Source organism: Diabrotica virgifera, chromosome 7 (genome assembly GCF_917563875.1).
Source record: "Diabrotica virgifera virgifera chromosome 7, PGI_DIABVI_V3a".
Taxonomy (NCBI): Eukaryota; Metazoa; Arthropoda; class Insecta; order Coleoptera; family Chrysomelidae; genus Diabrotica; species Diabrotica virgifera.
In genome coordinates, this window is record NC_065449.1 from 176,553,206 (window position 1) to 176,575,671 (window position 22,466).

The 22,466-nt window shown below is 32.5% G+C and overlaps 1 protein-coding gene across 1 annotated transcript in view; it reads right to left on the minus strand.

Moving 5' to 3' along the window:
• The window catches only part of LOC126888492 (zinc finger protein 271-like), a 105,685-nt gene that overhangs the window by 44,704 nt on the left and 38,515 nt on the right, over positions 1 to 22,466 (minus strand). The window contains exon 2 of the mRNA XM_050656828.1: positions 653 to 1,084. Within this exon, the coding sequence (XP_050512785.1) occupies positions 653 to 1,084 (432 nt within the window). The remainder of the gene's footprint in view (positions 1 to 652; positions 1,085 to 22,466) is intronic.

Sequence of the window (22,466 nt, forward strand, 5' to 3'; positions counted from 1 at the left end):
AGGCACTTAATATCACATTCCATAGTCATAACATAAATAAATCTCACGACTTTTGGTCTCGAATCGTCGTTAAATACTTTGATATCTAGCCGAAAAATAAACACGTGCTCTACTTATTGAAGAATTATGAGCAAAATTCCTTTGATGGTAAAAGATAAATCAACAACTAGAGATACGAACACGCCTGAGAATCGATGAAAACCACGTCACATTTCAGAGAACGGCCAGACAAATAAAATACGCAATGTTTAACATTGTGAGAAAACGAAATACGTCGCATCCACATACTCCAGAACGATAGATTTGCGAGACTCTACAATCTCTGAAAACAGATATGAATCCAACGATTCTAACATACAGGGCGTACTATAAATGCGGTCTCAACACAAAAAAATTAAGGGGTGATATTCTATGACCTTTGTAACCGTTACAACTTTTATGTTTTGTCTCCAGTATGCACTCGTTAAGTGGCTTTTCAAACTACTTGAATGACCAAACTGTTTAAAACAAATTTCACACTTGTAGGGTTTTTTTCCAGTATGTACTCTCATGTGTTTTTTCAAATTACTTGCAGTAATACATTGTTTTAAACAAATTTCACACTTGTACGGTTTTTCTCCAGTATGCACTCTCAAATGTGTTTTTAAATTACCTGCCGTAGAAAACTGCTTAAAACAGATTTCACACTTGTGGGGTTTTTCTCCAGTGTGTAGTGTTATATGTGTTTTTAAATTACTTCCTACATTAAACTGTTTAAAACAAATTTCACACTTGAATGGTTTTTCTCCAGTATGCACTCTCAAATGATTTTTCAAATCACAGGCTTGACTAAGCCGTTTAAAACAAATTTCACACTTGTATGGTTTTTCCCCAGTATGTACTCTCATATGTCTTTTCAAATTAATTGCAGTAATACACTGCTTAAAACAAATTTCACATTTATATTGTCTTTTTCCAGTCCCAACGTTCATATTTTTTTTAAATGTTTTTTCTTGAGTGTGTCGAGTCATATCATTTCCTTGGTAGGATGGATCTTCAACGAGTTTCTCTATAATTTCCGTTTTGTTTTCCTCTTGAAGATAACCTAAAATACAAACCAACTATAATGTAATGATTTGAGTACAAGGAAAAATGAATGCAATAATCAAAAAGCATAAGTAATACAAGAGACCAGCAGATCTGTGAAAAAACGTCTATTTTTTAATGTGAGAGGTGGCATTCGGACTATTGCAGATAAAAAATCCACGAGGAAAAAATTTTCCTGTAGTTGGCTGTATACCATTACAAAAACATAAAATCCTTTATAAAAAGGTATATTTGTTAAAATCCCTATACAGGGCTACATCAAAGACATAACTAGTTTTCAATCGGTTGACCGATCATCATCAGTGTATTCTCAGAATGCTAACCACCAAAGTAAAAAATATTTGGGTATAAACCCTTTATAATTAATCCGTCATAGGAACATATGAAAATAATGTGGATTTGAACATGGATGTATGAAATATCCAATGTTTCACGCTCGAGGTACCATTGAGCTCAATTTGACTAGTTCACATCATGGCTGTATGGAAGCAAGTTTAGCTTGCACATGGAAACGTACTAACAGAAGAAAAACAAATAATGGAAAGATGGAGAGAACATTTCAAAGAGCTAACTCAATCAGACACGGACAACATAGGGGAGATACAAGAAAGGAATGAAGAACAACAAGTGGAATCCATAACACGAGAGGAATTAGGGAAAGCAATAGAAAGAGTAAAATTGGGCAAAGCACCAGGCAAGGATCATATCACCCCGGAAATGATAAAATTCATTGGGACAGAGGGAATGGATAGCATGAAAGAACTAATGAGTGATATCATAAATAGAGCAGAATTACCAAAGGACTGGAAGAAAGACATTATACTACCAATTCACAAAAAGGGAGACAAGAGAAACTGTAGTAATTACCGAGGTATCACCATATCAAGTATCCCTGGGAAGGTATTCGCAAGAATAGTAGAGACAAGAATAAAAACGCAAATAGAAACAACTATAGAAGACACACAGTGTGGATTCAGGAAGGACAGAAGCACACAAACCTAATATTCACATTAAGGTAATCAAGAAGAATAGAGAGATACATATGTGCTTCATTTACCTGGAAAAGGCGTTTGACAGAATCCGAAGAAAGGACGTATGGAAGACACTAAAAGAAAGGGGAGTCGACAGACACATAATAGAAGTAATAAAGGATATGTACAAAAACAATACAAATACAATAAGAACCAATAACGAATCCAGAGAATTTACTACAAGTCAAGGCGTCAAACAGGGATGCGTGCTGAGTCCACTGCTATTCTCAGTGGTACTGGATGAAGCGATAAAGAAAGCCAAGAGAAGAACGAGAAAACTAACATTAGGATACTGGCAAATGAAACGGACTCGATCGGAGCTACTATAGTAGAAAATATATATTTTCAGACGACATGGTATTGATAGCAGAAAACGGAGCAGACTTACAGAACAATCTTGAAATCCTAGAAGAAGAACTATCAAACATAAATATGAAAATTAATACAGAGAAAACAAAAACAATGATAATTTCAAATACGAGGAAGACACACGCAATAGAATTAGACGGGAAACAACTAGAGCAAGTGGAATATTTTAAAAGTAAAAACGGCAGTCGTTAAATCAGTAGTTGACCAACAATCGTGTATAGCAGCAAGACATGGACATTGACGGGGAGACAAAAATCCAGAGTCAATGCTAAGGAAATGAGGTTCCTGAGGAAAATAGCAAACAGAAAGAGGACAGACAAAATACGAAACGCAACAATTAGACAAAACCTAAAACTGGAACCAATCAATGAAAACATAGTGGAGGGACAACTAAGATGGTTCGGGCACGTGTATAGAATGTCGAACGAGAGACTTACAAAACGAGTGTTCGAAACGAGAGTGCAGGGGAAAAACAAAAGAGGAAGACCAAGAGTTATGTGGGTAGATGAAATCAGGAAAGAAGTCGAGAAGAAGGGATTGCCATTGGAAAGTGCAAGAAACCTAACGCAAGATTGGAAAGCATGGAGACTACAATGCCAAACTCAACTCCACCAGCCTTACACCTAAAGGTAGAAAGGCTTAGGACTAAGTAAGTAAGTTAATAAATGAAATACATACCTATAAATATTTTGACGTTTGTTTTCAAAATTTGACATTTTACTTTTAGCTGCAGTGCCTTAAAATTTTTAAAGCACCCAGTGCTATAAAGTAACATTTTTAAGGCTTCTATAGAGTGCTAAAAATTGCATTTTTAACACGTTTGTAGAAAAAAATATTTAATTTTATAGAAAAAATCATTAAGAATAAAATTGTGGCTAATAAAAAAACAAAGAGATTAGCGTCGGAAAGCCCTAGGTAAACCCAATAACGATTTAACGATATTTTTCTTTAAAGGATGGTTATTTTCGAAGAACCTCGAAAGGGAGAACCTTAAATCTCAAATAACTCGAATGTGGTGCAATTTTTTGGGAAAACTTAAGGGACGTATTTTAAAGTTCATTAAAAGTCTTTCAAATAAGCTCTGAGAAAAGTTTTTTACATAAGAACGGACTGATTTATGACGAAGATAAAGTCGCTCTCTGCTTTTTTCTTTTTGAAATGTAAAAATTAAACCATCGTCGTAACAATCCTAATAGAAGTGAATAGCTTCCCACTTGAAATTAAGTTTATTTAGGTATAGTTGATTTTAGTTTAGTTGACATTATTATGATTTAAAAAAAGTGCATTTTTCTTAAATAAACCTAGTCAAAGTTTTCAATCCAATGGCATATAAAACAACATAATGTTATTCTACATCCCACCAGACTGAAAATAATGGGAACCTTCTCTGGTTACACCTCCGAGGCTTCTACAATTTGCAAGCCATAACGGATGCTGAGACTAAGGAAGATGAGGGAATTTTACAATTTATAATTCACGTCCCATCTGGTCAGCGCGGTAAAGTTGTAAAGTAAACCATTCTCGTTGGAACTTATTGTTGGAAGTTTGACTTGTTGGAATTTGTCATTTAATTTATGTTTTAATTTTTAATCATACTTAACATGACCCAATTAATCTCATTTACAAAATGTCGAAACCCAAAAAACTCCATTTTGAAACAAATAAATGTTTAAAAATAATAAAATCTTTGGATTTCTTAGTTCGGAAACAGATTCTCTCTTATACCTATTCCCATCCTTCTAAAAATTGCAAGGAAAAGGGTGATGAATGTAGAGACATGGGGAGTCTACATAGTTGCACTCCACAACATATCAATTCACCGAGGTAAAGATCAACAAATCTGCTTCCTAGTACTCGATACCTGAGTAAAACCGTGGGTAGATAAAAGGCATTATATTTAATTTCGATTCAGAGATCATTACCATCTTTCTATGGACCATTTCGAACTCTTTTGTTCTCATCAAGAAAGCAACTGTAATGATGGGTCTAGGACGTTTCATCGCCGCCCTTTCGATGACGCCAGTTCATCGCCGGCCGTTTCGATGCCGCCGGTTCATCGTCAGTCAGTTAATCGCTAACTGATTATATTTCCGAATTTTCGAAAGTTACATTTATTATTTATTTTTAGTATTAATTAGGAATTCTAGGAAATGCGAGATATGACCCTTCCCGTTGCCATACTTAATCTTTTAATAGACTTTTAAACTTTTATAATATAAAATATAATTTAACACTACAAATTTAATACTGTTTAGTATCAAATTTACGGGAAGTAGAAATAGAACAGTAAATTAATATAATATTTTTTATCTATTAATTTGTCATAAGTTTTGAACTGAATTTAACGTCGTGTCGTGTCATCTCCCATAATACAAGATCAACTAACTACTGGCGATGAAACGGCCGGCGATGAAATGGACTGGCGATGAACCGGCGGCATCGAAACGGCGGCGATGAAACGTCCCAATTCCGTGTAATGATGCTCTAACATCATTACAGTTGCTTTCCTGATGAGAACAAAAGAGTTCGAAATGGTCCATAAAAAGATGGTAATGATCTCTGAATCGAAATTAAATATAATGCCTTTTATCTAATCTCATTTAATTATATCATTACACCTCATCAAAAGCTTCTTACAAGAACATAGTCAGCGATTTTGGTATGGCTTAGAGCCAGACTACGTCAAGATCGCTTATAAATCGTGCTGGTAATCACCATGCAGTGAAACCAAAAACAAAAAGAAGAAGAACTAAGCATTTCAAACCTGTCAAATCACATGGAACGTATCAATTATACCTAAATACTGTTAATTTCAAGTGGGAAGCTATTTATTTCTATTAGGATTGTAACGACGAGGATTTAATTTTTACATTCCAAAAAGAAAAAGCAGAGAGCAACTTTATTTTCGTTTATTTTCGTTTATAAGCCAGTCAGTTCTGCAAAAAACTTTTATCAGAGCTTATTTGAAAGGTTTTTTAATGAATTTTAAAAGATATCTCCCAAGTTTTTCCAAAAAATTGCACGACATTCGAGTTATTTGAGATTAAAGGTTCTCCATTTCGATGTTCTTCGAAAATATCCATCCCTTAAAGAGCAACAACTCAGTCGTTATTAAGTTTACATAGGTCTTTCAGACGCGAACCTCGTTGTTTTTTTATTAGCTACAATTTTGCTCTTTGTTTATTCATGAAAAACGGTTATAAATGGTGAGTTTTTTCAATGAAAAATGAATAGTTTCAATCGCAAATAACTTGGAAAGTGTCAATTTTGCAAAAAAAATTACTCAGAATTGGTCACTATCGATTTCCATAATTATTTTGATTAAAAAATGTTCATCACCTAGATGGGGTTGTTTTCACCATCAGGGCAAAAGCGCAGTTCAGCATAGGGTAGATTTTGACAAAGGTTATAATTACTACCTAAATCCAAATTTTCAAGGAAATCGACCTTGGTTCTCAAAATTCCACGAGAAAATGGCGGTTGATTGGACTCTCAAATGCCTTTTCAAATTACCTGCATCACTAAAAATTGTTTCACACTTGTAAGGTATTTCGCCAGTAACTACATAAACTTATTGGGACCGTGCAAGTTTGGAAGAGTGACACCTGGTTTCATAGCTCAGCAACATTTGTAGCACTTTTAATTATATTGGCCAATTATATCAGTCCTGGTTACTGGATAATTGTTCAGGCCATAGTCCAAAAAAGAATAAGAAGAAAATGTAAGATTGAGGTTATGTTATTAAAAGGTAAATATTGTACTACAAGCAAAATACCATTAATTAAATTCACTTTAATAATTGCATATCATATCAATATTGTGGAGCAACATATAATTTTTACAATTTGTAACACATAATTTCCTCCCCCCCCCCCTGTCCGTCTGCTGATCTTATGTAGGCGAGTACACTACAGGGAGAAACACGCCTTTTCATTTGGGAGTTTATCTTCAAAGACCTCCCCCCTACCCGCCTCTCCGTTTTTAGGAAGGCGAGGATAGTATAGGTGGGCCTATGCAATCTCCTCTTTTAGCCCTGCTTACAGACTGCACGGGATATCCCCATGTATCGTTCACTAATGAACACGTCCAGGGATATTCTGGTCTTGGCCCAAGCATGTTCTCCTCTCCTGTCCGAGTCCAACAGTACTAGGGACACCTTCCCTAGTCTGCTAAGAGCGTTCCAGCAAAAAAAGGTTATGTTATTAAAAGGCAAACATTGTACTACAAGCAAAATACCATTAATTAAATTCACTTTAATAATTGCATATCATATCAATATTGTGGAGCAACATATAATTTTTACAATTTATAACACATAATTTGCGAAATCCCATTTTATTCAATGACAGTAGTTATCTTTTTGAAATATACGTCAATTTGACAATTTCAACTAACAATATAAATTATTGAAGAAATATGTTAAGAGAGTTGTAAGATTTCTCCGTTACTCGCGCACGACCGTTTCTCATATCCGCTTCAACTACTTGCACACAGCGAATATGTTTTTTTCAAATTACTTGCAGTAATATATTGTTTTAAACAAATTTCACATTTTTATAGTTTTTCTCCACTATGTCTCAAATGTGTTTTCAAATAACCTGCTGCAGTGAATTGTTTAACCCTTATCCGGCAAGGTGGGTCCAACAGGCCCGAGACGCCAATTCTATTATAATAAACTGATAAAAATTTTATTATTGAATTTTATGCATCACTGAATTTGTTTAGAAGTATGTTTCCTTCAACATAGTCATGAGCTATTCAAAATATTCATTATCATTTTTGAATTTATTTCGTTGAAAGAATTTTGTGACGTAAAGGGGCAATACGGGCCCGTCGGACCCTATTTGTATTTTTATACTTAAAGTCTAAATCTTTGTTACAGAAGTTAATCTGGCAGTCAGGTAATGTTCTTGTGGGTTATATAAACGACTTTTATGATTCCGGAAATCCAATAATAAAGTCTAAACGTGGTACAAACAATGTAAACATATCTTTGATGTTCACATGTGAACATCAAAGAGATGCTTACAATAGGTATTATATCTATTCTAAATGAATTTTAAAAACTGATAATCATTGTTGGAATGCAATAATATAATTGTTAGGTAGGTAACTATACATATTTTGAAATAAATAATGCATCTCCTATCAATCGTTTGATATCGATGTTAGTGTCGACAACTAAGCTCCTAAAAGTAAATAAATGACAAATAAATAAAAGAAAAATAAATGACTAATCTATGATCTTTTTATTTTTATTGTTTTTTTTTTACCTAATACTTAATAATAATTTAATTTGTGATATCAATTTGCTATTATAGTTAGGAATAAGCTAATTTTGCGGTAGTACCAACTAAAATAGTAAATTGATATGACAAAGTATTAATTTGTAAAAGTAAAATAATAATATTCTTCTGACTTATGCGTTTTATTCATTTTGTAAAAAATGTTTTTGTCGGTACTTTATACATGAGCTGCTAATTACCATAATCTTTTCTCAGAAGGGTTTTCACACAATAATGAAAGGCAACAACACCGTAATCTTTTTCCAGGGTATGCGTAAACATCAACCTTTCTTTTCAAATAAAAGGGCCTGGTAGATATACAAGTTTTTATTTATTTATTAATTAAGTCTTTATTTGGCTCCAAATGTTTATTACTTGGGAATAAATATTTTTTCTACAAAAGTTTTCTTGCATTTTACTAGTTTGTGCAAATCGTAGATCACTCCCTCGAGGTAGACCGCATACTATAGTAGCATCTTTTTGAAGTTATACTTCTTTAGGCACGAAGGTAAATTTTTATTTTTACTGGGCGCATGCGCACACCGACAGTATGGTATGAAACGTTATACGGGATCTGATTGGGTGTTAAAATCATCTGTCAATAATTGTTCAAATGGAGATTCTGGATAAACAAAATTTTATTTTTTTTTATTTTTTTATACATTTTATGATTGTAAGTATATTTATTATATTTTTTTTTCAAGAAAATACATATTTAGTTAAAATTTTCTCAACAATTGTTAAGAAATAATTTCTTTGGTTTCATTTTTCAATGTGTTTGCGTGTGTTTTATTCTTTTATTTTTATTTTTCGTATTGTTTTAATAAAACATTTTGGAAAGTAGTAAGTATTAAAATTAGTTTAATAATAGAAGTATAACTTCTTACGTGCGTACAAAGTACACATACATTCCTTTTTTTTAATCTAGAATCTAGACAATTTAAATTTAACTTCAATAAAAAATCAAAACAGAATATTAGAAATATATGGGTAAATATGAATAGTACATTCAAGACCAGTGGTGGGCCCAACGGACCCGAGTTGCCCGGTTACGTAAGTAAAATGTGTTGACCGGATAAGGGTTAAAGCAAATTTTACACTTATAAAGGCTTTTCTCTAGTGTGCAATCCCAAGTGGCTTTTCAAACGATGTGAATGACTAAACTGTTTTAAACAAATTTCACACTTGTACGGTTTTTCTCCAGTATGCAATCTCAAATGTGTTTTTAAATTACTGTTCACAGAAAACAGCTTAAAACAGATTTCACACTTGTGAGGTTTTTCTCTAGTATGCACTCTCAAATGTTTTATCAAATCACTTGTTTGCCTAAACATTTTAAAACAAATTTCGCACTTGTAGGGTTTTTCCCCAGTATGTCCTTTCATATGCTTTTTCAAATCAGCTGTATCACTAAATTGTTTTAAACAAATTTCACACTTATGAGGTTTTTCTTCAATATGCAATCTCAAGTGTGTTTTTAAATTACTTGTACTAATATACTGTTTTAAACAAATTTCACACTTGTACGGTTTTTCTCCAGTATGCACTCTCGAGTGTGTTTTTAAATTACCTGCCGTAGAAAATTGCTTGAAACAGATTTCACACTTGTGAAGTTTTTCTCCAGTATGCACTCTTAAGTGGCTTTTCAAACTACTTGAATGACCAAACTGTTTTAAACAAATGTCACACTTGTAGGGTTTTTCTCCAGTATGCACTCTCACATGTCTTTTAAAATCACATATTTGCCTAAACTGTTTAAAACAAATTTCACACTTGTAGGGTTTTCCGCCAGAATGAATTCTCATATGTTTTTTCAAACTACTTAAATAACTAAACTGTTTAACACAAATTTCACACTTGTGAGATTTATCCTCAGTATGTAATCTCATATGTCTTTTCAAATTAATTGCAGTAATACACTGCTTAAAACAAATTTCACATTTATATTGTCTTTTTCCAGTCCCAACTTTCACATTTTTTTTAAATGTTTTTCCTCGAGTGTGTCGAGTCATTTCATGTTCTTGGTAGGATGAATCTTCAATGAGTTTCTCCATAATTTCTGTTTTGATTTCATCTTGGATATAACCTAAAACACAAACCAACTATAGTGTAATGATTTGAGTAAAAGGAAAAATGAATGCAATAATCCAGGGGGTGGCCAAACTGCGGCTCTTTGAAGAATTACTTGTGTCTCTCGATAAATGTACCAGAGATCCTTTTCAATTCTGTGTTATGATTTAAAAAAATTATTATCGTTCCGTATGTGTTTCACAATGTCTTTTAACGTACTGACAATAAATGAAAGACCAAATGCAACTTTGTAACAAATTCCATTTCCATCCAAACTAAGAGTGATCCGACACATCGAAACTACGCGAAAGAACATTAAGAGTGGCGAGACACAAAAGTCAGTAATCAACTCACTCCAGACCGATTTGTATACATATTTAGTCATTTTACTCGACTTAAAAAAATTTCTTACAATATTAAACTAGAAAAACTTAAAGAGTACGAGTAAATAAGAAAGCCAAAAGGAATATTAACCGAACTCCAAAATTGATTTCAAGACTTAAAGTATTTTAAATCGTCTCTTCATTTTTTTTTCTGAATTTATTTGAAATAAACATAGTCCATAAGGTGACTTTTTTATTACCAATATATGACCCAAAGAACATTTGGAGAATTAAAATTAATAGAGACGCAAGAAGATCAAGCTCGAAAATAAAACTATAAGTCGACGCCGATTACCGAATTTTGGAAATTTTTACCAAAATCGAAGCTCATACCCTAAATTAAAAAAGTTATTATTTCGATATTAGGAACAACGTACTTGTATGAACCATTTAATTCCGTTTTAAAATTCGTGAAATCCTAACACAGAAAGAATTACTGAGAACTACCACAAATTATTCACCAAATTTTAAAGAATTACCAAAGAAGGAAAACAAATGTTGGACAGGGAAAGGAACAAAACATTACAAACGTGCTAAGACAGGGACCAATAGAGAAAAAAATTGAAAAAAGAAACTTGAATTGGTTTGGACATATCACTAGAATGAACGAGAACAGACTAGTAAAGAAGGTGACAGATGCCAAGAGACAGGGGAAAAGAAGAAGGAGCAGACCTAGAAAGGGGTGGATGAAACAAATTCAGGAAATCGGGACCAAGAGAGGGCAAAACAGCGCAACAGGTGAAGAACATGGCAGGAGACCGGAAGGCGTGGACGAAATGGGTAAAAGATGGATAGGTGATAAGTGATAGCAAGTTCGACTTTCTTATTGGGCATAATGACAACGAGAAGAAGAATTGGGAAAAAAAGTAATTAAGTTTTAATATTTCGTAATTTTATTTCTGTTTTCAATAATAAATAGGAGTTCTTTTAAAAAACATTGTACATACCTTCTTTACATAAATTGTGAATACGGTTTTTAATTGCGGCTCGCGAACAATTTTAACTTGTGAAAAGTAGCTCTGACTATCAAGGAGCTTGGCCACCCCTGAATAATCAAAAAGCATAAGTAATAAAATAGACTAGCGGATCTGTGAAAAAACGTCTATTTTTGGATGTGAGAGGTGGCGTGGCATTCCGATTTTTGCAGATAAAGTTACTGTAAAGTAGGTAAAGTTTTGCGACAACTTCAATAATAATAATTGACTTATGCTGCTTCTTAAATGTACCCGGAACGTTAACAAAACAATTAATATGTTTAATAACTGCTAAAAATATCGATTTATTTCTACTCTCTTGTTTAAAACTTTAAAACGATTCATTTTGGAGCAGTCGTATCAAAATAAAATAAAGGTGGTAATTAAATTTTCTATGACATACCACTAATTAAAAATGTCTTAATTTATTACCCTTGCTGCAATATAGCAATAAATACAAAAAAGGGGAAAACAAGACTGTTTTATGCAATATTTTTAAACCACTTAGGTTGCACTTTCATAATTCGCTTAGAAAATTTTTATAACATACTTAAACCATCCTCCAAATTTCGTTAAAATCAACATATGTAATAGTTTTTGCATAATATTTTGTAATCTAGTTTTTTTTTAAGTTTTAAAAAATTTTAAAAACTTTCAGAACAAAAATAGACCATTTAGAAGTTTGCTAACTTTTTACATAATAAAGAGGCACTCTATCTAATACACGTACAGAATTAAAATGGGATTATTTAGACGGCCTCAGTAATGTTTTAAATTTATAAACAATTGTTTGGCTTATAAACAAATAGAATGTCTCCGTCACTGTTATATTAAATTAAATTCACAAAACGGCACTAGAAAAGACTCGGCATGACGCTTATGCTAAAAGAAAAAAGTTGAATTTAGAGGAACAGTTCCTGAGATACAACGGGTCAAAATTGGCCGTTATTTGCAACGAATTTATAAACAATAGGATAATAATCTTTGAACCGTTAACTTATTCTTTCGATCCTTTTTCTCCATGCAAATTTTCAGATGCCCAAGACACTCATAAAATATATTATAATAATAAAAACGGTCGGTATTGAGCGACTATTTGGTATAAAAATATCAAAAATCCAAAAAGAAACTAGATTGAAGAAATTTCAAACTCAAAGTTCAAAATTGGTATACGTAAAAAATGCATTTTCTCGGGTTCCAATCGAGAAATTTTCTTCATTCTTTTTTTAATGCGAAGTAACTTGAGTAATGAGTAGAGCCGCCGGTCACCTAAAGAACGCACTATCAAATCCCAAATATGCTTTAGTTTTGTTATAATAAATTAATTATTAATTGTTTTAAACAAATTTCACACTTGTAGGGTTTTCCGCCAGTATGTAGACCACTCATCATCGGTAAAAAACTTTAAAACCGTGGAATTTTGATAATCAACTCTATTGACACTCTTCTTCAAAATCTACCCTATGTAGAACTGCGCTTTTGACCTGGGGGTGAAAACAACCCCATCTAGGAGATGAAAATTTTTTAATCAAAATATCGATAATCGGAAATCGATAGAGTGCCAAATTCTGAGTAAATTTTGTTCTATATTTTTTTGCAACATTGACAAGATATTTGCGATGGAAACTATGCATTTTTCATTGAAAAAACTCACGTTTTATAACAGTTTTTCATGAATACCTTAAAAATATTTAATTTTATAGAAAAAATCATTAAGATTAAAATTGTGGCTAATAAAAAAACAAAGAGATTAGCGTCGGAAAGCCCTAGGTAAACCCAATAACGACTAAGTTATTCCTCTTTAAATGATGGTTATTTTCGAAGAACCTCGAAATGGAGAACCTTCAATCTCAAAAACTCGAATGTGGTTCAATTTTTTGGGAAAATTTAAGGGGCGTATTTTAAAGTTCAAAAGGGCCTATAGTCTTTGAAATAAGCTCTGAGAAAAGTTTTTTGTATAAGAACAGACTGACTTATGACTCTTTATAAGATAAAGTCGCTCTCTGCTTTTTCTTTTTGAAATGTAAAAATTAAACCCTCGTCGTTATAATCCTAATAGAAATGAATAGCTTCCCACTTGAAATTAACTTTATTTAGGTATAGTTGATACGATTCGTGTGATTCGACCGGTTTGGAGAAAATAGTTGATTAAATCGAAAATGACATTATTATAATTTAAAAAAAGTGCATTTTTCTTAAATAAACCTAAAACTATTCATGATACAAAAACAAAAAAAATCAAAATTTTCAGTAAAAGAAATTCTACAATTAATATTTGAAACATTTTTTCATATTATGAATACTTTTAGATTTATTTAAGAAATATGCACTTTTTTAAATGTTAAAAATGTCACTTTCGATTTAATCAACTATTTTTTCTAAACTAAGCATTCCAAACCAGCCAAATCACATGGATCGTATCAATTATACCTAAATAAAGTTATTATCAAGTGGGAAGCTATTCATTTTTTATTAGGATTGTAACGACGAGGGTTTAATTTTTACATTTCAAAAAGAAAAAGCAGAGAGCGACTTTATTTTCGTCGTAAGTCAGTCAGTTCTTATGCAAAGAACTTTTATCAGAGCTTATTTGAAAGGTTTTTTTAATGAACTTTAAGATATCTCCTAAGTTTTCCCAAAAAATTGCACGAAATTCGAGTTACATAATATTTGAGATTAAAGGTTCTCCATTTCGATGTTCTTCGAAAATAACCATCCTTCAAAGAGCAATAACTCAGTCGATATTAAGTTTACATAGGTCTTTCAGACGCGAACCTCGTTGTTTTTTTATTAGCTACAATTTTGTTCTTAATAACTTTTTCTATAAAATTAAACTTTTTTAAGTTATTCATGAAAAACTGTTATAAAACGTGCGTTTTTTCAATGAAAATGCATAGTTTCAATCGCAAATAACTTGGAAAGTGTCAATTTTGCAAAAAAAATTACTCAGAATTGGTCACTCTATCGATTTCCATAGTTATTTTGATTAAACCATTTTCATCCCCTAGATGGGGTTGTTTTCACCCCCAGGGAAAAACACAGTTCGGCATAGGGTAGATTTTGACAAAGGTTATAAATCCAAATTTTCAAGGTAATCTACCTTGGTTCTCAAAATTCCACGAGAAAATAGCTGTTGACTGGACTAGTATGCACTCTCAAATGCCTTTCATGCTGCTCGACTAAAAATTTCACACTTGGAGGGTTTTTCCCCAGTATGTCCTTTCATGTTTTTTCAAATTACCTGCATCACTAAAAATTGTTTTAAACAAATTTCACACTTGTAGGGTTTTTCGTCAGTAATTACATAAACTTATTGGGACCGTGCAAGTTCGGAAGAGCGACACCTGGTTTCATAGGTCAGCAACATTTGTAGCACTTTTAATTATATTAGTCCTGGTTACTGGATAATTGTCAAGGCCATAGTCCAAAAAAGAATAAGAAGAAAAAGTAAGATTGAGGTTATTATATTGAGAGTTAGGTTATATGTTATTGAAAGGTAAACATTGTACTACAAGCAAAATACCATTAATTAAATTCACTTTAATAATTGCATATTATATCAATATTATGGAGCAACATTATAATTTTTACAATTTATAACACATCATTTGCGAAATCCCATTTTCTTCAATGACAGTAGGTATGAAATATACGTCAATTTGACAATTTTAAATATTAATATAAATTATTTAAGAAATATGTTGTAAAAAGAGAGTTGTAAGATTTCTCCGCTACTCGCGCACGACTGTTTCTCATATCCCCTCCAACTACAGCGAACATTTTTTTTTCAAATTACTTGCAGTAATATGTTTTAAAAAAATTTCACACTTTTATAGTTTTCTCCACTATGCACTCTCAAATGTGTTTTCAAATAACCTGCTCCAGTGAATTGTTTAAAGCAAATTTTACACTTATTTTCTCTAGTATGCAATCCCAAGTAGCTTTTCAAACGATTTGAATGAATGAAACGAATAAACTGTTTAAAACAAATTTCACACTTGTACGGGTTTTCTCCAGTATGCAATCTCAAATGTGTTTTTAAATTACTTTTCACAGAAAACCGCTTAAAACAGATTTCACACTTGTGAGGTTTTTCTCCAGTGTGTAGTGTTATATGTTTTTCCAAAATACTTGCAGTACTAAACTGTTTTAAACAAATTTCTCACTTGTACGGTTTTTCTCCAGTATGCACTCTCAAATGTTTTTTCAAATCACTTCTTTGCCTAAACTGTTTAAAACAAATTTCACACTTGTAAGGTTTCTCCCCAGTATGTCCTTTCATATGTTTTTTCAAATTACCTGCAACACTAAACTGTTTAAAACAAATTTCACACTTGTACAGTTTTTCTCCAGTATGCAATCTAAAATGTGTTTTTAAATTACTTTTCGCAGAAAACCGCTTAAAACAGATCTCACAGTTGTGAGGTTTTTCTCCAGTGTGCAGTGTTTTATGTTTTTTTAAAATACTTGCAGTACTAAACTGTTTTAAACAAATTTCACACTTGAATGGTTTTTCTCCAGTATGCACTCTCAAATGTTTTTTCAAATCACTTGTTTGCCTAAACTGTTTAAAACAAATTTCACACTTGTAGGGTTTTTCCCCAGTATGTCCTTTCATATGTTTTTTCAAATTACTTGCATCACTAAATCGTTTTAAACAAATTTCACACTTATAGGGTTTTCCACCAGTATGCACTCTCATATGTTTTTTCAAATTACTTGCAGTAATACATTGTTTTAAACAAATTTCACACTTGAACGGTCTTTCTCCAGTATGCACTCTCAAATGTGTTTTAAAATGACCTGCCGTAGAAAACTGCTTAGAACAGATTTCACACTTGTGAGGTTTTTCTCCAGTGTGAACTCTCATGTGTTCATTGAAAGGTGCTTGAAAAGCAAACTGCTTAAAACAAATTTCACACTTGTAAGGTTTCTCCCCAGTGTGCACTCTCAAATGTGTTTTAAAATCACTTATTTGCCAAAACTGTCTAAAACAAATTTCACACTTGTAGGGTTTTCCACCAGTATGCAGTTTCAAATGTGTTTTCAGATTACTTGCTTGACTAAACTGTTTAAAACAAATTTCACATTTATATTGTCTTTTTCCAATCCCAACTTTCATATTTTTTTTAAATGTTTTTCCTCGAGTGTGTCGATTCATATCATTTCCTTGGTAGGATGAATCTTCAACGAGTTTCTCCATAATTTCCGTTTTATTTTCCTCTTGGAGATAACCTAAAATACGAACCAACTATAGTGTAATGATTTGAGTAAAAGGAAAAATGAATGTTATAATCAAAAAGCATAAGTAATAAAATTTAAGACAAATACCCCTTCAACTCCCCTCTTAGATTCAACTCAAACCACATCATCATTATCTAAACCTCATGAACCTAACGATAAAACATATCAATCTATGGAAACCGACCTCATCAAAAACATATCTCAAACACTTCGTAAGAATTTAATTCCTTTTCGTTGGGATTACCTTTTTCCGATTTTTTCACTGTATAATTAGTTAACTACCAGAGGAACAATAATAACAAAAAGTGTACAAATATTGGCATTTGCAGATGATGTTGATATCATAGCTAGAAGCAAAAGAGAAATGATAGAAGCATTTAATGCTATAGAAAGAGCGACACAAAACAGTAGCCTAAATATTAATGAAATAAAAACCAAATACATGAAGGCCAGCAAATCGACAGGCCAAAGAAACCTACAGAATCTGACAATAGGAGACTATAACATCGAAAGCGTAAAAATTTTTACATATCTAGGTTCACTAGTTACCGCAGATAACAATGGCAGCGAAGAAGTTAAGAGAATACATATTGCTAATAAAACATATTATGGACTCATTAAACATCTAAGATCTAACAACATCACGAGAAAAACCAAATGCAAAATATACAAAACCCTGATAAAACCGGTCCTTATATATGGATCAGAGACATGGACACTGACGAAAAGCGATGAGAACTTATTAGGTACGTTTGAACGAAAAATCCTTAGACACATATATAAGGGGGTGAAAGAAAATGACGTATGGCGCAGAAGATATAATTTTGAATTATACGCAGCATACAACGAACCCGACGTCATAACATCCATAAAGATCGGACGTCTGCGCTGGATGGGCCATGTTGAACGAATGTTGGAGACCGGAACACCAAAACACATAATGAATCAAACACCAGTAGGGAGAAGGTCAAAGGGAAGACCCAAACTTAGATATATGGAACAAGTGGAACAAGATCTGAAAACACTTGAGATTACCCATTGGAAGAACAAAGCAAGGAACAGAACAGAATGGCGGAAAATCCTAGAACAAGCCAGGTCCCAAAAAGGGTTGTCGAGCTACTGATGATGATGATGAATTAGTTAACTAATTAGTTGTTTATTTATGTACCTACATATATTGATTTATAGTTATATTGCACTTTTGTATAACACAATTGTTTTATTGCTATATCTGCCCGAGAATCGAGTTAAGATACAAGCTAAACACGTGTGTTCTATTCGCTAGTCAACGACTGAATCTCTGTTTTATGAATATGTTATCCATATTATGATAAATAAAGATGATTTATTTGTTTTTAATAATTACTTATATTTCTGCAACTACATTCAGAAACATCTTAGTATATCATTTTAAACACTTATTGACTTACACCGATTGGCTTCTGAGGCATCGATATACTGATGCTTCAAAATAAAGTGATGGTGTGGGCTGTGCCTTTTATATACGATCATTAGATGTTAAAAAAATTTAAACTTAATTCCAACACATCAATATTTTCAGCAGAAACTATAGCTATCATAAAAGCATGTTAATAAGCTGAAAATAAAAATCTCAAACAAATAAACATATATTATCCCACTCATTATCTGTCTTAACCTTTTCATTGCGGCTAGTTATAAAAGTAGTATGGTGTATGGTCTCTGGTACGGCTGTTTCATGCCTATGCTGATCAACCCGGTTATGATTGTTAATTTGTTGGTGTTACATTCTTGAAATGTATGAATTTTTAAATGTATTGTAAATTTTGATATAACATGCCTAACTATCTTCTATGGGCAACATAAAATACGCAAACAATATCTGATTCATGTGGTTGCCGAAAAAGGCTACGCGTATTTATCTGGTTCCCGTTGTAGGGGCCCGAAATTATTTTACGTATATATCCGGTTCCCGCAGTGAAAAGGTTAAAAAGTTTCTCTAATCAACTAGACAAAAATTCTATTAACATAAATCCCTACATCAAATAATTAAAATACTATTATCTAATCTAACAACTATCCAGTGTAACATAGTATTTATGTAGATAAAGGCTCATATTAGTCTTGAAACTAATGGAAAAGTAGATCAGTTGGCAAAAGACAGCATTTTCAGTGGCGAGGAAGCATTAAATAATACTGGACTTCAAGAATGTATAACCATAAGTAAAGCCAGGCTACATGATAATTGAAAACTTTAATGGAATCAATACTGTCTAAATTGTTTGACAAGGTACACTCTTTTACATCCGAGAATCCCGACAGATTATCGGCATAAAAATTTAGCATCTATACAGGGTGTAACAAAAATACAGGTCATAAATTTAATCACATATTCTGGGGCCCAAAATAGTTCGATTGAACCTAACTTACCTTAGTACAAATGTGCACATAAAAAAAGTTACAGCCCTTTGAAGTTACAAAATAAAAATCGATTTTTTCCAATATATCGAAAACTATTAGAGATCTTTTATTGAAAATAGACATGTGGCATTCTTATGGTAGTAGTATCTTAAGAAAAAATTATAGTGAAATTTGGACACCCCATAAAAATTTTATGGGGGTTTTGTTCCTTTATACCCCCCAAACTTTTGTGTACGTTCCAATTTAATTATTATTGTAGTACCATTAGCTAAACACAATATTTTAAAAACTTTTTTGCCTCTTAGTACTTTTTCCAAAAGTCAGTTTTTATCGAGATATTTTGAATATTTGTCAAATCCACCACATATTTGTATATGGCTAAGTACGATTATTAGGGTGGTTCGAAAAAAACTTTTTGTTTTATTTCAGATCGCTATAGTGCGCAAAAGTTGCCATTGGTATCGACTTGAAAAAAGCACTAATTATTATTTTTTTATTAATTTGTCTTCCGGTCGCGCAATGCCATCAAAGTTAGCAAAAATTGAGAAAAACCTTAATTTTTCATATTTTTTTTTTAAATAAGCCAGATGGTTTTAATCCCGTTCCTATACCATGAATTAACTAGTAAAAGTATGTAAAATCAATATAAATGCACTTATTATACATTTGTTTCATATCTTCCGGTCGCGCAAGATCATACAAAATGAGTAAAATTAGTAGTTTTTGCAAAATTTCAAAGTTTGACTGTTTAGTACAATTTAATCATGCAACTTTTAGAGATGCTATAGTTTAATTCATTTATAATAATATATTTAAAATCGAAGCATATAAGATAAATTTTGATATTCAAATGGAATTCGGTCGCGCAACTTCGTCAAAAACAGCAGACTACCGAGAAGCGAGGCGAAAGTGACGAATGACAGCGAAGTGCGCGCAGCCACAAATAAAGATACATGTGTGAATACCTCTACAATGGAGTTTTTGTCTTCTCCATTAAAACGAACTGCCATTCCACCACCTTTTCCAACACTTAGATGAAAATACAACAGGCCCAATAGGATATTCCGGACCAATTGAAAAGGCCCTACCTGATTGTGAAAGACTACCACTTATTGATTTTAATCCTATTGATTGTGAGATTCCAAAAGTTGACAAGCGTATTCTTAGTAAGCACCAATAATTGAACTTGCTTGAGATATCAGAAGTCATCAATTCAGGACATTGTTCAGAAGACTTTGTAGTGGGTACGTGATCCTAGCCCAACGTCACATTCAAGATGGCTTACTACTGCTAACAGAGTTTTGTGTTTCTACATCAGTGTGTCCAACCCTTCTGAAAATCTAAGAGAGATTGTCACATTCATTCTCAAAAGTTATAATATGCCTATGTGGTTTGCCACAAAAATAAACCACAAATTCACAGATGGGCCTAGATATGATTACAAAATCATTAAATCTTCAAGCTTCTTACCAAAAGAGCTTCTTCAAGTTGTTGATCACATTTTACAACAGAATGCTTACTTTGTCCATCCGAAAATTTACTTTTAGCTATGGTAACTGATGAAAGAAACCATATCCGAGAGCTGGGCTTTAGGTGTATCATTAAGGAGAAGCCAGCAATATCTGAAAGTGACTCTATCAGAATCTTTAAACCATTAAACTTAAACTTTGAAGCTAAATAGTATTATGAAAATATTAAATGGAACACCTGTACACTGACTTCTCTCCACTGCTAGGAACATTGACTAATGAAGAGATAAACAGTATGTGAGCAATCACTGTTATGAGTATAGATACTTTCCCATGCCATACACAGGCACTTGAAAGATGCGTTAAGCTAGTGACCGAAGCTTCAAGTAAAGTGTGTGGACAGAGTTCCAGCGACGGCTATATTAGAACCACATTATTGCACCGCTCAGCGGTGGTAAGATTAAAATCAACAACAACTGGTAGTCTTTCACAATCAGGTAGGGCCTTTCCAATCGGTCCGGATATCCTATTGTGCCTGTTGTATTTCCATCTAAGTGTTGGAAAAGGTGGCGGAATGGCAGTTCGTTTTAATGGAGAAGACAAATACTCCATTGTAGAGGTCTTTCCACATGTATCTCTATTTGTGGCTGCGCGCGCTTCGCTGGCACTCGTTACTTTCGCCTCGCCTCTCGGTAGTCTGCTGTTTTTGACGAAGCTGCGCGACCGAACTCCACTCGAATATCAAAATTTATCCTATATGCTTGGATTTTAAATATATTATTGTAATTGAATTAAACTATAGCATCTCTAAAAGTCGTATGATTAAATTGTACTAAACAGTAAAACTTTGAAATTTTGCAAAAACTACTAAATATACTCATTTTCTATTATGTTGCGCGACCGGAAGATATAAAACAAATGTATAATAAGTGCATTTATATTGATTTTACATACTTTTAATAGTTAATGCATGGTATAGGAACGCAATTAAAACCATCTGGCCTGTTTAAAAAAAAATATAAAAAATTAAGGTTTTTCACAATTTTTGCTAACTTCGAAGGCATTGCGCGACCGGAAGACAAATTAGTAAAAAAATAATAATTAGTGCTTTTTCAAGTCTATACCAATGGCAACTTTTGCGCACTATAGCGATCTGAAATAAAAGAAAACGTTTTTTTCGAACCACCCTAACGATTATGGAGACTTAGTAATAATATGAAAATTTATTTATGATTTACATTTTTAGGTATATTTTGAATCATATTAAAAAAGAAGTAATATCTTGATAAAAAGTGCCTTCTCGAAAAAATACAAAGAGGCAAAAAAGATTTAAAAACACTGTGTTTAACTAATGGTACCGCAGTAAAAGTTTAATTGGAACATACACAGACATTTGGGGGGTTTAAAGGAACAAAACCCCCATAAAATTTTTATGTAAACATATTATGTTTACATAACATACATGCAACTCGATAAAAACTGCCTTATCGAAAAAAGTTATAGAAACATTGAATTGAACTAATGGTACCACAATAATAATTTAAGTGGAACGTACACAAAAGTTTGGGGGGGGGGGGTTTAAAGGAACAAAACCCCCCATAAAATTTTTACAAATTTCACTATAATTCTTTTTTAAGATGTTCCTGCCATAAGAATGCCACATGTCCATTTTCAATAAAAAATCTCTAATAGTTTTCGATATATTCGAAAAAATCGATTTTTATTTTGTAACTTCAAAGGGCTGTAACTTTTTTTATGTGCATATTTGTACTAAGGTAAATTAGGTTCATTCGAACTATTTTTGGTCTCAGAATATGTGATTTAATTTATGACCTGTATTTTCGTTACACCCTGTATAAAATCAATTTTATACGGTCAGATTTTTGCGAAAATTGCAATACACTAAGTGACTTGGATCATATATTTTTTGCATGTGACCAATATGTCACACATAGAAATCTAATGAATATTCAGCTATTGCAAGAAAAAGAAAACGTTTATTCCCTATATAGATCAGGTAGATCATTGCCTTTCATTGCATAAATTGGAATGTTTTGGTGTGAGTCGTAAACTTTTTTGTTGGTTGAAAACTTACTTGTGGGACAGGTCTTTATGTGTCAAACTGAATGGTTTAACTTCTAATGAGTATTTTCCA